The sequence below is a fragment of the Halichoerus grypus genome, chromosome 7 (assembly GCF_964656455.1).
Source record: "Halichoerus grypus chromosome 7, mHalGry1.hap1.1, whole genome shotgun sequence".
Lineage (NCBI taxonomy): Eukaryota > Metazoa > Chordata > Mammalia > Carnivora > Phocidae > Halichoerus > Halichoerus grypus.
In genome coordinates, this window is record NC_135718.1 from 30568408 (window position 1) to 30582668 (window position 14261).

General features: G+C 39.3%; 1 protein-coding gene across 4 annotated transcripts in view; it reads left to right on the top strand.

Moving 5' to 3' along the window:
* Positions 1 to 14261, top strand: part of ARHGAP19 (Rho GTPase activating protein 19) — a 58175-nt gene that overhangs the window by 20905 nt on the left and 23009 nt on the right. For 3 of the 4 annotated variants that reach the window (XR_013449663.1, XM_036111591.2, XM_036111590.2), the window contains exons 2-6: positions 182 to 447; positions 2178 to 2258; positions 3707 to 3916; positions 6111 to 6337; positions 8758 to 8844. Coding sequence is in view for 3 of the 4 variants with exons in the window: in XM_036111591.2 (XP_035967484.1) it covers positions 182 to 447; positions 2178 to 2258; positions 3707 to 3916; positions 6111 to 6337; positions 8758 to 8844 (871 nt within the window). In the remaining variant the exon portion in view is untranslated. The remainder of the gene's footprint in view (positions 1 to 181; positions 448 to 2177; positions 2259 to 3706; positions 3917 to 6110; positions 6338 to 8757; positions 8845 to 14261) is intronic. The other variant, XM_078077300.1, reaches the window with a different exon arrangement.

A 14261-nucleotide genomic window follows, 5' to 3' on the forward strand; every position in this document is an offset into this window, starting at 1 on the left:
TAACCTAAATAGCAACAAGCTCAAATTGTCTTCTTTTGTACAGTGAGCAGATTAAAGATTAGGTTTTTCAAAAGACCAATATGTAGATTAACCCACAGAAAGAGTAAATAATTGTATGGCTTAGCGTGAGAAAAATGTAAAAATGATCCCCCTAAAGTGTCTTCTGTTTTATTTTTTTCAGTGATGCCATCTGTAATTTTGTTATCTGCAATGACTCTTCCCTTCGAGGGCAGCCCATTATCTTCAATCCTGACTTTTTTGTGGAAAAACTCCGACATGAGAAACCTGAGGTGTTCACCGAGTTGGTGGTCAGCAATATCACAAGGCTCATTGACTTACCTGGAACCGAGTTGGCTCAGCTGATGGGGGAAGTGGACCTTAAATTGCCTGGTGGGGCTGGCCCGGCATCGGGATTCTTCCGGTCTCTAATGTCACTCAAGCGAAAGGGTAGGGGATGTGTCTGTGAAGGGTGGGCAGGTCTCAGCTCCTCCCTGGGCTTCACCTCCTAACATCTGTACATTCACTGAGTTGCTATTATGTAAAGTATATTTTTTTTTTGTCATTTTTCTCATTTTCTTAAGTAGTAAAATCTTTTTTTTTTTTAAAGATTTCGTTTATTCATTTGAGACACAGAGATACAGAGAGAGAGAGAGAGAGAGAAAGCATGAGCAGGGAGAGAGGCAGAGGGAGAGGGAGAAGCAGGCTCCCCGCTGAGCCAGGAGCCCGATGTGGGGCTCGATCCCAGGACCCTGGGATCATGACCCGAGCCAAAGGCAGATGCTCAACCATCTGAGCCACCCAGGCGCCCCTTAAGTAGTAAAATCTTAAGTTGGCAATACAAATTTTATTTTATTTTTTAAGATTTCATTTATTTGACAGAGAGAGACACAGTGAGAGAGGGAACACAAGCAGGGGGAGTGGGAGAAGGAGAAGCAGGCTTCCCGCCGTAGGGAGCCCGATGCGGGACTCAAGCCCAGGACCCCGTGACCCGAGCCGAAGGCAGACCCTTAACAACTGAGCCACCCAGGTGCCCCAGCAATAAAAATTTTAAAAAGTAGCTAAACTAAAGCAAGTATATCAGTCCCTGAGAGAGATGACATGATTTAGTTTAGGTAGTTATCAGGGGCACCTTGATTTTCATGCCCTATGACATTGCTGGAGAGTACAGTAAAGAAAGTTTGAACATCCTTTATTGCAGTTCTCAAAGGTTTTCTTTCTATGGACTGCTTTGATAAGGCAAATACCTATGAGTCACCCAAAATAAAAGCCTTCCTAGAAAATAAATTGTGGCACTGCTTTTGATAAGATATTAAGGAGGTACTATTTGATTTTATTAAGTATAAGGAAATCATTTATGGTAGAAAAAAGTTTAAACATTATAACAGATCAGGCCCTATACCAACGCTAGTGGATAATCTGTCATACCTTGACAATCGTGGTTCTAAATTCTGTTTATTTCTTTATCTATTTTAAAGGTTTTATTTATTTATCTTAGAGTGTGTGGGCTCAAGTGGGGGAAGGGGCAGAGGGAGAGGGAAAGAGAGAAACTCATGCAGACTCTGTGCGAACTTGGAGCCCAATGCAGGGCTTGATCTCAGGACCCTGAGATCATGCTCTGAGCTGAAACCAAGAGTCGGATGCTCAACCGACTGAGCCACCCAGGTGCCTCACTGTTTTTCTTTTAAGTTAAATATCAACACGCTAGGTATTGTTACTTTTTTTTTTTTTTAAAGATTTTATTTATTTATTTGACAGAAAGAGAGACAGCGAGAGAGGGAACACAAGCAGGGGGAGGGGAGGGGGAGAGGGAGAAGGAGGCTGCCCGCCGAGCAGGGAGCCTGATGCGGGGCTCGATCCTAGGACCCCGGGATCATGACCCGAGCCGAAGGCAGACGTTTAACGACTGAGCCACCCAGGCGCCCCTAGGTATTGTTACTTAAATAAGAAGATGGTCTTTGCCTTCAGGGAACCCATAGCCTAATATTAAACTTTCAGAGAGTTGATTGAGAGTTGTTGTTGCATTTTTGGATGTACTTCCAGCTTTAAGGTTTTGTTTACTGAACTCACTGTGAAAGCATTTGCTGAACTGTTAACATGGGATGCTTGAGTGGCTTTAAGAACGATGATTTTGTACTATTTATAGAAAATATAGCTCTGTCCTGTCATATGTTTTTTAGAAAAAGGAGTGGTATTTGGATCCCCATTGACAGAGGAAGGCATTGCCCAGATATACCAACTGATTGAGTATCTACACAAAAGTAAGACTTCTCAAGATTTTGTTGTTCTTTGTTAATGAAGAGTTGTCAGTTTTCTGTTGAAAGCTAACTTCCTTGAGTTACTAGGTGTCAATGAACAAAAGACACTAACCAATGATAATTTTAGGTGGTATGTTTCTAAATATATTTCCTTTTAAATTTCATCTCATATATTGGTTTGTTTTATACTCTCAAAGATGTAGATAAATTAGGTAGTATCTATGAAATCACATCTTCCCCTTGACTCAGGCTTTTTTTTCCTGGAAAAATACATTGTCTCTAAAGAATCATAATCTTTACTCAAGGGAACATGATTTATCACCAAAGATAATTTTCATCTCTGTAATTCTATAATTAAAATATACTCTTTGCTTAATTCCTATTTATTTTGTGGTAGTCATACTGGTTGTGTCTTGCTCTAAGTGTTTGGTACAGTTGAGTGTATGTGAAATGTGTGGGGTGTGTGATGCTTTGATAAATTCAATACGAATGCTTATTTATGACATTTTATGTGGGGCACTGTGGTAGGAGCTAGAGCAGAGGTTGCAAACTGATGGCATAAGGACTTGAGTCCTCTGTGTTCATATTTTGTTTGGTTGGCAAAGGATGAAATTAAAAATAAAATCAGTTATCAGTGGAGAATGGGGAAAGTCCCGGTTTTCGAATTCTTTGGATGATAGGAAGATCTAGTATCCTGGGGCCCCCACTTGGACACAATCAACTGGAGCACAGGTATGTGCTCTCTAGTTTGTTTTGATTCCCATTCATTCATTTATTATTATCTGCCTGGCCCTCTAGGCATTTGAACTTGAACCCCTGAATTAGGGGGCTATACAAAAATAACTATGTGCCTAAGCTGAAAACATGAACTCTCATGGTTCTTCCAGATCGAACCAAAACTATAATTCTCATCTTTCTTTATCCTCTTAGATTAACTTAGAACCTAGTTGGAAAGGAAAAACAGTTCAGTTGGGATGATCCTAAGCTTCTGGGAATCTCAGACTGAAAGGTGGTATGACAGGTTAGAGTTCTAATTTCTGGGGCAGTGCAGAGACTCTAGTTTCATTTTGGACTGGGAAACCATTTATAGGAGCAACAAACTTCCACAGATGAATTCAGCCCCTCCAGACAAAGTCTGAGATGACCAAAGGGAAGGGGGCCTTCTGGGAGATTTGGCTTTCTTCCAACTTATTTTTCAAGCTCATTCCAGTCATTGTTTAGGTTAAATTCAGTCTCCAGATGTGCCTGGTCCTGGGGAGACTGTCTCCAGGTGCTCAGGGATGTTCAGATAAGTCTCCTCAGGGGCCAGTAGGTTCGAAACTTTTCTGGGAAAAGGGGAGAAAACCTCCTTCAAGGTCTTTATATAACGTCTTTCAAGTGTAGTCTTTTAGATGACTTATTTTAATTGTAACTTCTTTTTGCATGTCCTCTGTTTCTTCCATGCTAAACAGACTTGAGAGTAGAGGGTTTGTTTAGAGTACCAGGGAATAGTGTCCGGCAGCAGATTTTAAGAGATGCTCTCAATAATGGAACTGATATTGACTTGGAATCGGGGGAGTTTCATTCAAATGACGTTGCTACCTTGCTGAAGATGTTTCTGGGAGAGTTACCTGAGCCCCTGCTGACTCATAAACATTTCCATGCACACCTCAAAATTGCTGGTGAGTATAGGAGGTGAGAAGGAGATGTACATAAATACATTTCTTTCGATTGAGTAAAGTTGTTTGGCATTTTCTGTTGGTTGTAACCCACAGCAGTACTTTTGCCAAAATTGGTTAAGACTTCATGATATTTTGGGCTCTCTGGGTAGTATTGGCTAATTAAGTTTGATTTAATCAGGTGTTTTTCTTGCTAAGTCAGCTTCTTTGATGATAAATTCTGGGTTTTATTTATTCTTGAATCCCTGATGGATCCTAGCATTGTGCTTTGAATATTTTAGTTGCTTAATAAATGAATGCTTTTCACTGGGTTGATTCACATACCTGAGATGGTTACAGGTTTGCTGTATTTGCCTTGGTTTGGGGCTTTAGCTAAGTATTACTATGCCTCAGTTGAGATCATCTCTAATCTTGGAAACTTGTTTTTTGAAAATAATTTTATTTGCTTTCTAAATAAGCAATACATTCACATGGTTCAAAATTCAAGAGATTCAAAAGAGAATACAGTGAAAAGCCTGTTTCCCACCTCTCTTTCCCAATACCCAGTTTTTCTTCCTGGAGGCAGCCAAGGCTATTGATTTCTAATGTATCCTTCCAGAGGTATTTTATACATTTACAAACAAATACTTACATATATTCTTTTTCTCTTTTTTTATGTATTGGTAGGATATTATATACATTGTTCCGTGGTTTGCTTTTTTCACTCAGTGTATCTTGGAGGATGTTCCATTTTCAGCTCATATTTTCCTCATTCTCTTTTATGTCTGTGCGGTAGGGAATTCATTTTTAAATTGCACAGCTCTTAGGCTGCTATAGGCCCTAAGTGCACACAGCATCACCATCCATACTGCAGTTACTTGGTTTTCTGCCCTTGGGCATTTTCCTCTTTTTTTTTAATTTTAAGGAAAATATAAGATTTTTTTTCTGTTGAGTCATTTTTACTATTTAAAAAACTAGCTTGAATTTCTAAAATCTCATAAGATTAGATTTTTTTTAAGCACTCTCTGACAATCTGGATTATACAAATGAATAAATATTATTAGAACGTTATATGACTTTATAATTATTTTGGAGAGAAATAAAGTTGGATCTTGAAAAAGATATGGAAAATATCGATACTTTTTTTTTATAAGTGTTAACATGAATGCTTATTCTGTTTACTTTTCCGTTGAATTAATTTAGTGCAATATTTGAAATCCTCCACTCCCCCACCCCGTGACTCACTGTTCCTTGTGATCATATTGAGGTGTGGCACAGTTGCAGCATTTGGTATGCTTTGCTGATAACTGGAAGGGATTTTTGTTTTCAGTTTCATGTTAACAGGGAATAGTTTCTAGAAATATTACCTGCCTTTCCTAAACTTGGAATTATTATTGAAGTTAAATAGTTTAAACAACACATTATAATTTTCAGGACTATATGAATTACATCCAAATGGTTATTTGTGTCCTTTGAAGTGCTGATTATCCAGGGGACTGTTTTTATTGATAACCTGTGTAGCTTCTTAGGGGAGAAACAGTGATTCTGATTCCATGGAGGAGCTGCGTGGATCATCCTGTTCTCAGTGCATAATTCACTATCCTGTTTCTTTTAGCAGTAAAATATCTGGGTGAGGAAAAGTGAAGGGGGTGCCATTGTCAAAGATGTGTGTGGAGCTGTTTTCATTTTTCTGTATCCCTAAGAATATGTACCTAGGAATGGAATTGCTTTGTCATATGGTAACACTGTTTAGCTTTCTGAGGAACTGCCAAACTGTTTTCCAAAGTGCACCATTTTACATTCCTACCAGCAGTGTAGGAGGGTTTAACTTTCTCAACATTCTTGCCAACACTTGTTATTTTCAGTTTTTTGGTTATGCCATACTAGTGGGTATAAAGTAGTATCTCATTGTGGTTTTAATTTACTTTTCCCTGATAGCTAATGATACAGAGTACACAAATGTTTATTGGCCATTTGTATATCTTCTTTGGAGGCATGTTTATTCAGGTCTTTTGCCTATTTAAAAATTTTTTTTGGTCTTTTTATTATTGAATTGTACTGACACTATTTTGTTACATTTTGCTATAATCTCTGTTTATGCCTGATTCTTTTTTTCTTCTTTTTTTGATTGGAGTTGAGGGGAGGATAATAGTAGGCATGGTGATTTTTCTTGCTTGTATTTTCTCCCTCCTTTGCAATCATTTCTTTTGTCCTTAAGATTTGATGCAGTTTGATGATAAAGGAAACAAGACCAATGTTCCAGATAAGGAGCGGCAGATTGAGGCTCTCCAGTTGCTCTTCCTCATTCTCCCTCCACCCAATCGTAACTTGCTGAAGTTATTGCTTGATCTCCTGTACCAGACAGCAAAGAAACAAGACAAGAATAAGATGTCTGCCTATAACCTTGCCCTTATGTTTGCACCCCATGTCCTGTGGCCGAAAAATGTGAGTGTTGAGGGGAAGAGCAAAGACTGCTTGGTTTTCTTGGGCTGGGCCTCATCCTCTGGCTGTACCTTGGTGAGGTTATCAAGGGTCCAAGGTCTACTCTTCAACTTTACAAGGTTAGGAACATACTTTATTAGTTCATTAGGGAGTCATCAAACCTGAAGGGGCCAGTTCTTGTAACCTCATGTATAAATCAATCCCTGATAAACCTGAAAGACAATTTATTAATGGAAGCTCTTAGTGGAAAATTACAGCTACTACCTAAACTAGAATACTCATTTTGGCTGGTCACTGTATATTCCTTCTTAACAGGAAAACCTTTTGAGAAATCAGATTGATTTCTGAAGATTGTGTGGTATAAATTTAGACTAGACCCATACAATTTTACAGGATAACGTCACTAAGCTTTTAGGTAAGATGATACAGAACAATCCTGCCTTATCCTGACTTTTCTATTTCCTGTAGATAAGCTCTCAATGGAAAAAGCTGAATGTGTTTTTTATTACTGAAATCATGACTTTTTTTTTTTTTTTAAGATTTTATTTATTTATTTGACAGAGAGTTAGCGAGAACAGGAACACAAGCAGAGGGAGTGGGAGAGGGAGAAGCAGGCTTCCTGCTGAGCAGGGAGCCGGATGCGGGGCTTGATCCCAGGACCCTGGAATCATGACCTGAGCCGAAGGCAGACGCTTAACGGCTGAGCCACCCAGGCGCCCCATGAAATCATGGCTTTCTCAGTGACTTACATGAGAAATAAATTATCAAAAGTCTTTTGAACTCATTTTTGACCTGGAGGCACGTAGCTTTATGTTCCTGCCCATTCATATGTATATATTTTTTAAAGATTTTATTTATTTATTTGCAAGAGAGATGGGGGTGGGGAGAGAGCACGAGCAGGGTGAGGGGCAGAGGGACAAGCAGACTTCCAGCTGAGGAGGGAGCCCAATGCGGGGCTTGATCCTGAGACTCCGGGATCATGACCTGAGCCGAAGGCAGACGCCCGATTGACTGAGCCACCCAGGTGCCCCTGTTCCTGCCCATTCATAATATAGGTTTTATTGTATGATGGAATTGGGAGCCAGAATATTTGGGTTGGAAGCTGCAAACCAGCTATGTTATCTGTGTCCTTTGCCCTTTTTATGCTTAGGCTCTTCCTCTGTAAACTGGGCATAAATTAGTTCTTTATCACTTATAAGGTTGTTAGAATAGAAACAGATAGAATATGATGACTTATAAAAGATTTTCCAGATTATAAGAAATGAGAAAAGGAAGATTAAGGAGAGCAGTTGTGGAATGCGTGGCTGGCTCAGTCAGTAGAGCTTGCGACTCTTAAACTTGGGGTCGTGAGTTCCAATCTCACATTGGGCTCATGGAGCTTACTTTATCAAAAAAAAAAAAAAAAGAAAGCAGTTGTGTAGAACATTTTACATAACAAGGGACTAGTGAAAAAAATGTGATGTTCTGGGCCAGGAAGAACCTCTGCCCAGACAAAGGTTGCGGGGTGGGGGGGGCGCGGGCTGTAAGAAGAAAAGGACACAACAACATTTGTCCATATTAAGGAGATCAAGCCTCTTAAAGAAAGAATTTCAGAACCAGCCAACTGAAATTATGAAAAAAGTGAGTAATCTATGCCTATAAAAAGAAATATTAAGGGGCGCCTGGGTGGCTCAGTCATTGGGCATCTTCTTTCGGCTCAGGTCATGGTCCCAGGGTCCTGGGGTCGAGCCCTGCATCGGGCTCCCTGCTCAGCGGGAAGCCTGCTTCTCCATCTCCCACTCCCCCTGCTTGTGTTCCCTCTCTCGTTGTCTCTCTCTCTGTCAAATAAATAAAATCTTAAAAAAAAATATTAAGAGATCTTGGTAAAAGCAAACAGATTAAGTAACAGAGATGAAGGCTTTGGGATAGTCTAGTGCTCAAGTACTTAAAAAAGAGGCAGGAGAAACAAGAAAATCAATGACCATTTGTGTTTTTAAGACATAGATGTCACCTTTGGTATCAGTTAGTAGTGACAGTTCTCTCGCCTTTGGAGAAACTCCAGTTTCTCTGAAGAGGCAGTGTCCTTGGTGTTTGGTATAGATTCTGTTCTTCCTGCCTAGATTTTTTGAATCCCAGACTAGATTTTCTTTAGCAACTCTGCTTACATGTGTAATTCTCAAGCAGAATTTACAAACAAAGATTGGTTTTCAAGGATTTCTTGGTGACTTCAGGGACACGTGGTTTCTCCTAGGTTATGTCATATTCAGTAGAAGCCTGCTAACCAAAAAGCCTTTCCAGAATTAAACATTATATTAGAGGCACCTTTGTTAGGGAAGGAAGCCACTATACCTTTGAAGGAATAAGCTTATTGGTAAGTAAATGGAGTATCTCTTCTACTTCCCAGCTCTTAATCCCCCTCTTTTGATTTCTTTTCCTCTGAATAGGTCACTGCAAATGACCTTCAAGAGAATATCACAAAGTTAAACAATGGGATGGCTTTTATGATTAAACACTCCCAGAAACTTTTTAAGGTAGGTAAGGGATGGGATTTGGGTGGTAATAGGACAAGGAGGTTGAAGCATGGTGGGATCCTCAGCAGGGCTATAAGGATGACTAATAAAAAAGGCCCTGACTGGGACTTGAAACCAGATTGGACAGTGGCAAAACCCGGAGAAATCGACCAAGGTGGGGAGGAATAGGAAGATACCGGGAGGCTGGGTAGGATAATTGGCTCCACTCTGGGTCGTCTTTCCTTTTTCATGAAGGGCAGTGTGTATTGGCATTTGAGTGAGTTTATCCTGCCTGCTTCCTGCCAGTAGAGTTTTGAGGGTCTGACAGTCTCTTTTCATTTTGTACTTTGTCCGTTTTAGTCCAAACTATCAATATTTCTGCCCACATAATTTTCTCAACTTTGTGGTTCTGTGGATTTTGGAGGGATTCACTCTGTTAGACAAAAGCCACATATACAGATCTTTTGAAGACAAACCCTTCTCTACCATGGTCTCCTGCTGAGAAGACTGAGAGACAATACCTTTCACCTTCCTAGAGGCCCTCTGGTTTGATTGAGAGGATCTTTATTCTCTTGAAAGGGCCCTTTGTGTGACTGAAAATTTTGACCTTTTGATGTTTCTAAGATTCAAACAAAAAGTTGTACAGTCATATCCTTGGTCTTTTCTTTAGAGCACACGTTCCTGATAGTGAATTTCTCAATTTTAGTGTCTTGCCATCTGGAAAGGCTGAGAATTGAGAGAGAAGTTCTTTATATAAATGGAATCATGCTTTTTGTGATTAGCTTATTTCACTTAGCATGTTTTCAAGGTTCGTCCATGTTGTAGCATTTGTCAGAATTTCCTTCTTTTTTTAAGGATCAGTAATATCCCTTTCATTGTATATACCACATTTGCTTATCATTTATCTGTTGTGGACACTTGGGTTGCTCCTAGTTTTAGCTCTTGTGGATAATGCTGCTATGAACGTGGGTGTACAAATATCTTTTTTGAGACACTGCTTTTAATTCTTTTGGGTGTATGTCCAGAAGTGGAATTACTGGATTACATGGTAATTCTAACAGAACTGCCATACTGTTTTCTGTAGCTGCTGTATCATTTTACATTCCCACCAGTGATGTACAAGGTTTCCCATTTCTTCACATCCTCACCAACACTTATTTTGTTATTTTGGTTTTTTTGGTAATAGTTATGAGGTGGTATCTCATTGTAGTTTTGATTTGCATTTCCTTAATAATTAGTGAGTTGTTGAGCATCTTTTCATGTGCTTATTGCCTATTTTCATGTCTTCTTTGGAGAAATGTCTGTTCAAGGCCTTTGCCTGTTTTTAAATTGGGTTGTTGTTTTATTGTTGAGTTGTAGGAGTTCTTTATATATATCTGGATAGATATATGATGTGCAAATATTTCCTCCCATTCTGTGGGTTGCCTTTTTACTCAGTTAGTAGAGTCTTGCTACACAAAATTGAAAATTTTTTGTGAAGTTTCCCATTTGTTTATATTTTTCCTTTTGTTTCCTGTGCCTTTGGTGTCATATGCAAGAAATCTTTGCCAAATCCAGTGCTGCGAAGCCTTTGTCCTGTGCTTTTTAAAAAGAATTTTATAGTTTTAGGTCTTATATTTAGGTTATGAATCTATTTTGAGTTAATTTTTCTATATGGTATTAGGTAAGTGTCCAGCCTTATTCTTCTGCTATGGATATCTAGTTTTCCCAGCATCATTTGTTGAAAACCTGTCCTTTTTCCATTGAATAGTCTTGACATGCTTATCGAAGATCATTTGACCATATATGTGAGGGTTTATTTCTGGACTTTCTGTTCTATTCAGTTAGTCTATATGTTTGTCTTTATACCAGTACCACACTATTGTGATGACTATAGCTTTGTAGTAAATGCAGGGTGTGAACATAGAGGCCACCCTAGGATTTATCGACTATAGGATGGTGAATGATCCAGAGTCCAGAGTTTAGAAATGAAAGATCAGAATCTTAGTAGGCTGGTAGACAAAGGGTCAGGGCTGCATCAGGGGTTTGGGTGCTCAGGTCAAAGGTTATCATCAGTTAGAGGTCAAGGTCTAGATAAGTGGATTAGAACAGTAGACAAAGGACAACAGGACAAAGAATGTTTTTTTTGTTTTGTTTTGTTTTTAGAGAGCAAGCAAGTGCATTAGCAGGGAGGGGCAGAGGGAGAGGGAGAGAGAGAATCCCAAGCATGCTCTGCGCTGGCTGTGGAGCCTGATGCAGGGCTTGATCTCACGACCTTGAGATCATGACCTGAGCCGAAATCAAGAGTTGGATGTTCAACTGACTGAGCCACCCAGGCGCCCCGAATGAATGGTTTTTAATGATGAACAAAGATCTTTCAAACTTGTTCTTTATATACTTCCTATTGAGGGGAACAACTAGTTCCAAAACATGTGATGATGGAGAGTAAGGTAGTTCCCTGACAGTAGTTGTGAATCAAAATGAGATAATTTCTAATGAGATAGTTCCTAATAGAACTCTCCTTCGTTGAATTCTCTTGTTACCATTGCTATAGGGTTAACTTTTCATAGTCTACCACTCACAAATTAAAAGAGAGATCTCAGAGCTTTCACCACACCCCACGGTTTCTAGCCTTCCACTTTCTGATCTCTTTTCCTGTGCAGTCCTTTCTCCCTTGTCCATTGTCCAGTGTACATAATTCAAGTGTACAATGAAGTTGTACTTAACTGTGAAGGATTTTAAGTGACTTAGCGCAAATCTGTTATCTTACAGTTCTGTAGGTCATAAGTCTACATGAGTCTCACTGGTCTAAAATCAAGGTTGGTAGGGCTGCATTCATTTCTGGATGTTCTAGGAGAGAATTTCTAGAGGTTGCGCACATTCCTTGGCTCATGGTCCCCTTCCTCTATCTTCAAGGCTAGCAATGTTATATCTCTCTATTATTTCTAACTACAGCTGGGAATGTTTCTCTGCTTTTAAGGACCCATCTGGATAACCTAGATAATCTCCCCATTGCAAGGTTCTTAACTTAATCACACCAATACTTCCCTTTTACCATGTAAGATAACATATCACTGTGAAGGATTTTGAGAATAGAAATCATACAAATCTTAAGAGATAAAACAAGAGTATGGTCTCCCAGATGTAATTCAGCTTGGTACAGTTCTAATTATTAGACCCTTTCAAACATTCTGTTTTTTACTCTTCTTTTTCCTTTTATAGATCCCTATTTCAGCTCCTCCTCTTTAGGGCTTTGATTCTTGTTTGCTACTTTGCCTTTGTTTCCAGCCTAGTGTGAGCCCTCTATGAGCCTCTCTTGATTTCTGAAGGAGAGAAAGAACATTTCTTTTGAGATGTATTTTGGTCTTAGGTCTCTCCTTTTTGATATTCCCATCAGAACTGTTGTCCTTACAGGCCCCTGCTTCACCACTTTGATTGGGTTCTTCCCTGACCTTTTCCTTTGGGTGGAAAACGGTTGATTGTTCTGTGTGCTCTATCACTTATTCTGAGGTCCTGTTTTACCCCAGACTTCTTGTTCTTGTGCTTTGTGTGTCTTCTTGTTCTCAGGCTTCTTTGGGTGGACTTTTAACCTAATCCTCAGATTCAGTGTTGCCTCATTCTGTGTTCTTTGTTTTTTTTTTTTTTTTCCTTAAAATTCCTCCTATTGGGCACCTGGGTGGCTCAGTTGGTTAAGCGACTGCCTTTGGCTCAGGTCATGATCCTGGAGTCCCGGGATTGAGTCCTGCATCGGGCTCCCTGCTTAGCAGGGAGTCTGCTTCTCTTTCTGACCCTCTCCCCTCTCATTCTCTCTCTTTCTGTCATTCTCTCTCTCTCAAAAATAAATAAAATTAAAAAAAAATTCCTCCTATTTATAGTTCTAACCTCTGCTATTATCAGTCCCTCTGACCTAGTCTGTTTCTCTCTTTTAAGATTTATTTATTTGAGAGAGACAGAGTGCCGCTCCTCACCCCCCCACACCCCCCTCCCCCCCAGTTTGGAGAGGGGCAGAGGGAGAGAGACTCAAGCAGACTCCCCACTGAGTGCAGCACTGGACATGGCGCCTGACGTGGGCCTTGATCCCACGATCCATGAGATCATGACCTGAGCTGAAACCCAGAGTCAGAGGCCCAACTGACTGAGCCACCCAGGTGTCTCTGACCCAGTCTGGTTTTGTCTCCCCAACATGGGTCACAACATCTTTTCTTAGGGACTTATAACCATCTACAATTAAGGCCAATTCCCATTTTATGTGGAAAGGCCTTTTGTTGATTCCCTCTGAACTGTAAAATACTTAACACCTCCAGATTTTCATTTAAACCCATCTGCTTCTGGCTCCCTTTCTGGGTATCTCTTAAGCTCATAGTGTCTTTTGGGGGCAGAGGTGTTTTTGTTTTTGCCTTTTTTTAAATTTAATTTTTTAAAAAGTAATCTCTACACCCAATGTGGGGCCTGAACTTCCAACCCTGAGATCAAAAGTCGCATGCTCCACTGACTGAGCCACCAGATGCCTGTTTTGTTTTTGTTTTTTTTTTTAAATGAATTTCGTAGAATAAGTGGCATGGACTCTGTCATATTCTTGTTTGGAGGAAATTTCCTTTGGTTTTGAGCTCTGCCTTACAGTTTACCAAGGTAAAAATTAAACTGGAGATGTCATAATGTTTTTGACTCAAGGCTCTTTTTTTAAAACTTTATTATGAAGTTTTTCAAATATAGATAAAAGTTGTAAGAGTTAAACAGTGAACGCTCATATAACTCTAAGATTCAACAAATGTTACCATTTGCCATATTTGCTTTATCTTACTCCATATATTCATGTTTTTTTTATTTTTGTTTTGGCTGAACCCCTGATAGTAAATTGCAGACATCATGATACTTCACATCTAAATACTTAAGCATGCATCTCCTAAGAATAAGAACATTCTCCTAATAGTCACAGTACCATTATCCTGTCTAAGAAAATTAATAACAATTTCATATTAGCTAATACTCAGTACAGATTCAAATTCCCCCAGTTGTCCTAAGAGTGTATTTCATAGCTGCTGTTTTTAATAACATAAGCTAATTGAGGTTTATGTATTGCTTTTGATTATTATGTCACTTTTAATCTGGAACAGTCCCTGTCCTTTTTCTTCATGTCATTGATTTGTTGAAGCATTCAGGCCAATTGGGTTATAGAATATTCCATAGTCTAAATTTGTCTTATTGTTTTCTCAAGGTTATTTAACTTGTTCCTCTATCCTTTTTTTTTGTAGTTCCTGTAAACTGTAAGTTAGGTCTAGAGGCTTGATTAGATTCATGTTAAACATTTTTGGCAAAGATTCATAGGTGACGTTTGTGTACATCATATTGCATCATATTGCATTACATTGGGAGGCACAGGATGTCAGATTGTCTCACTCTCAGTGATGCTAATTTTGCTAACTGCCACATCTCTCAATTATAAAGGTACATTTTTCCCT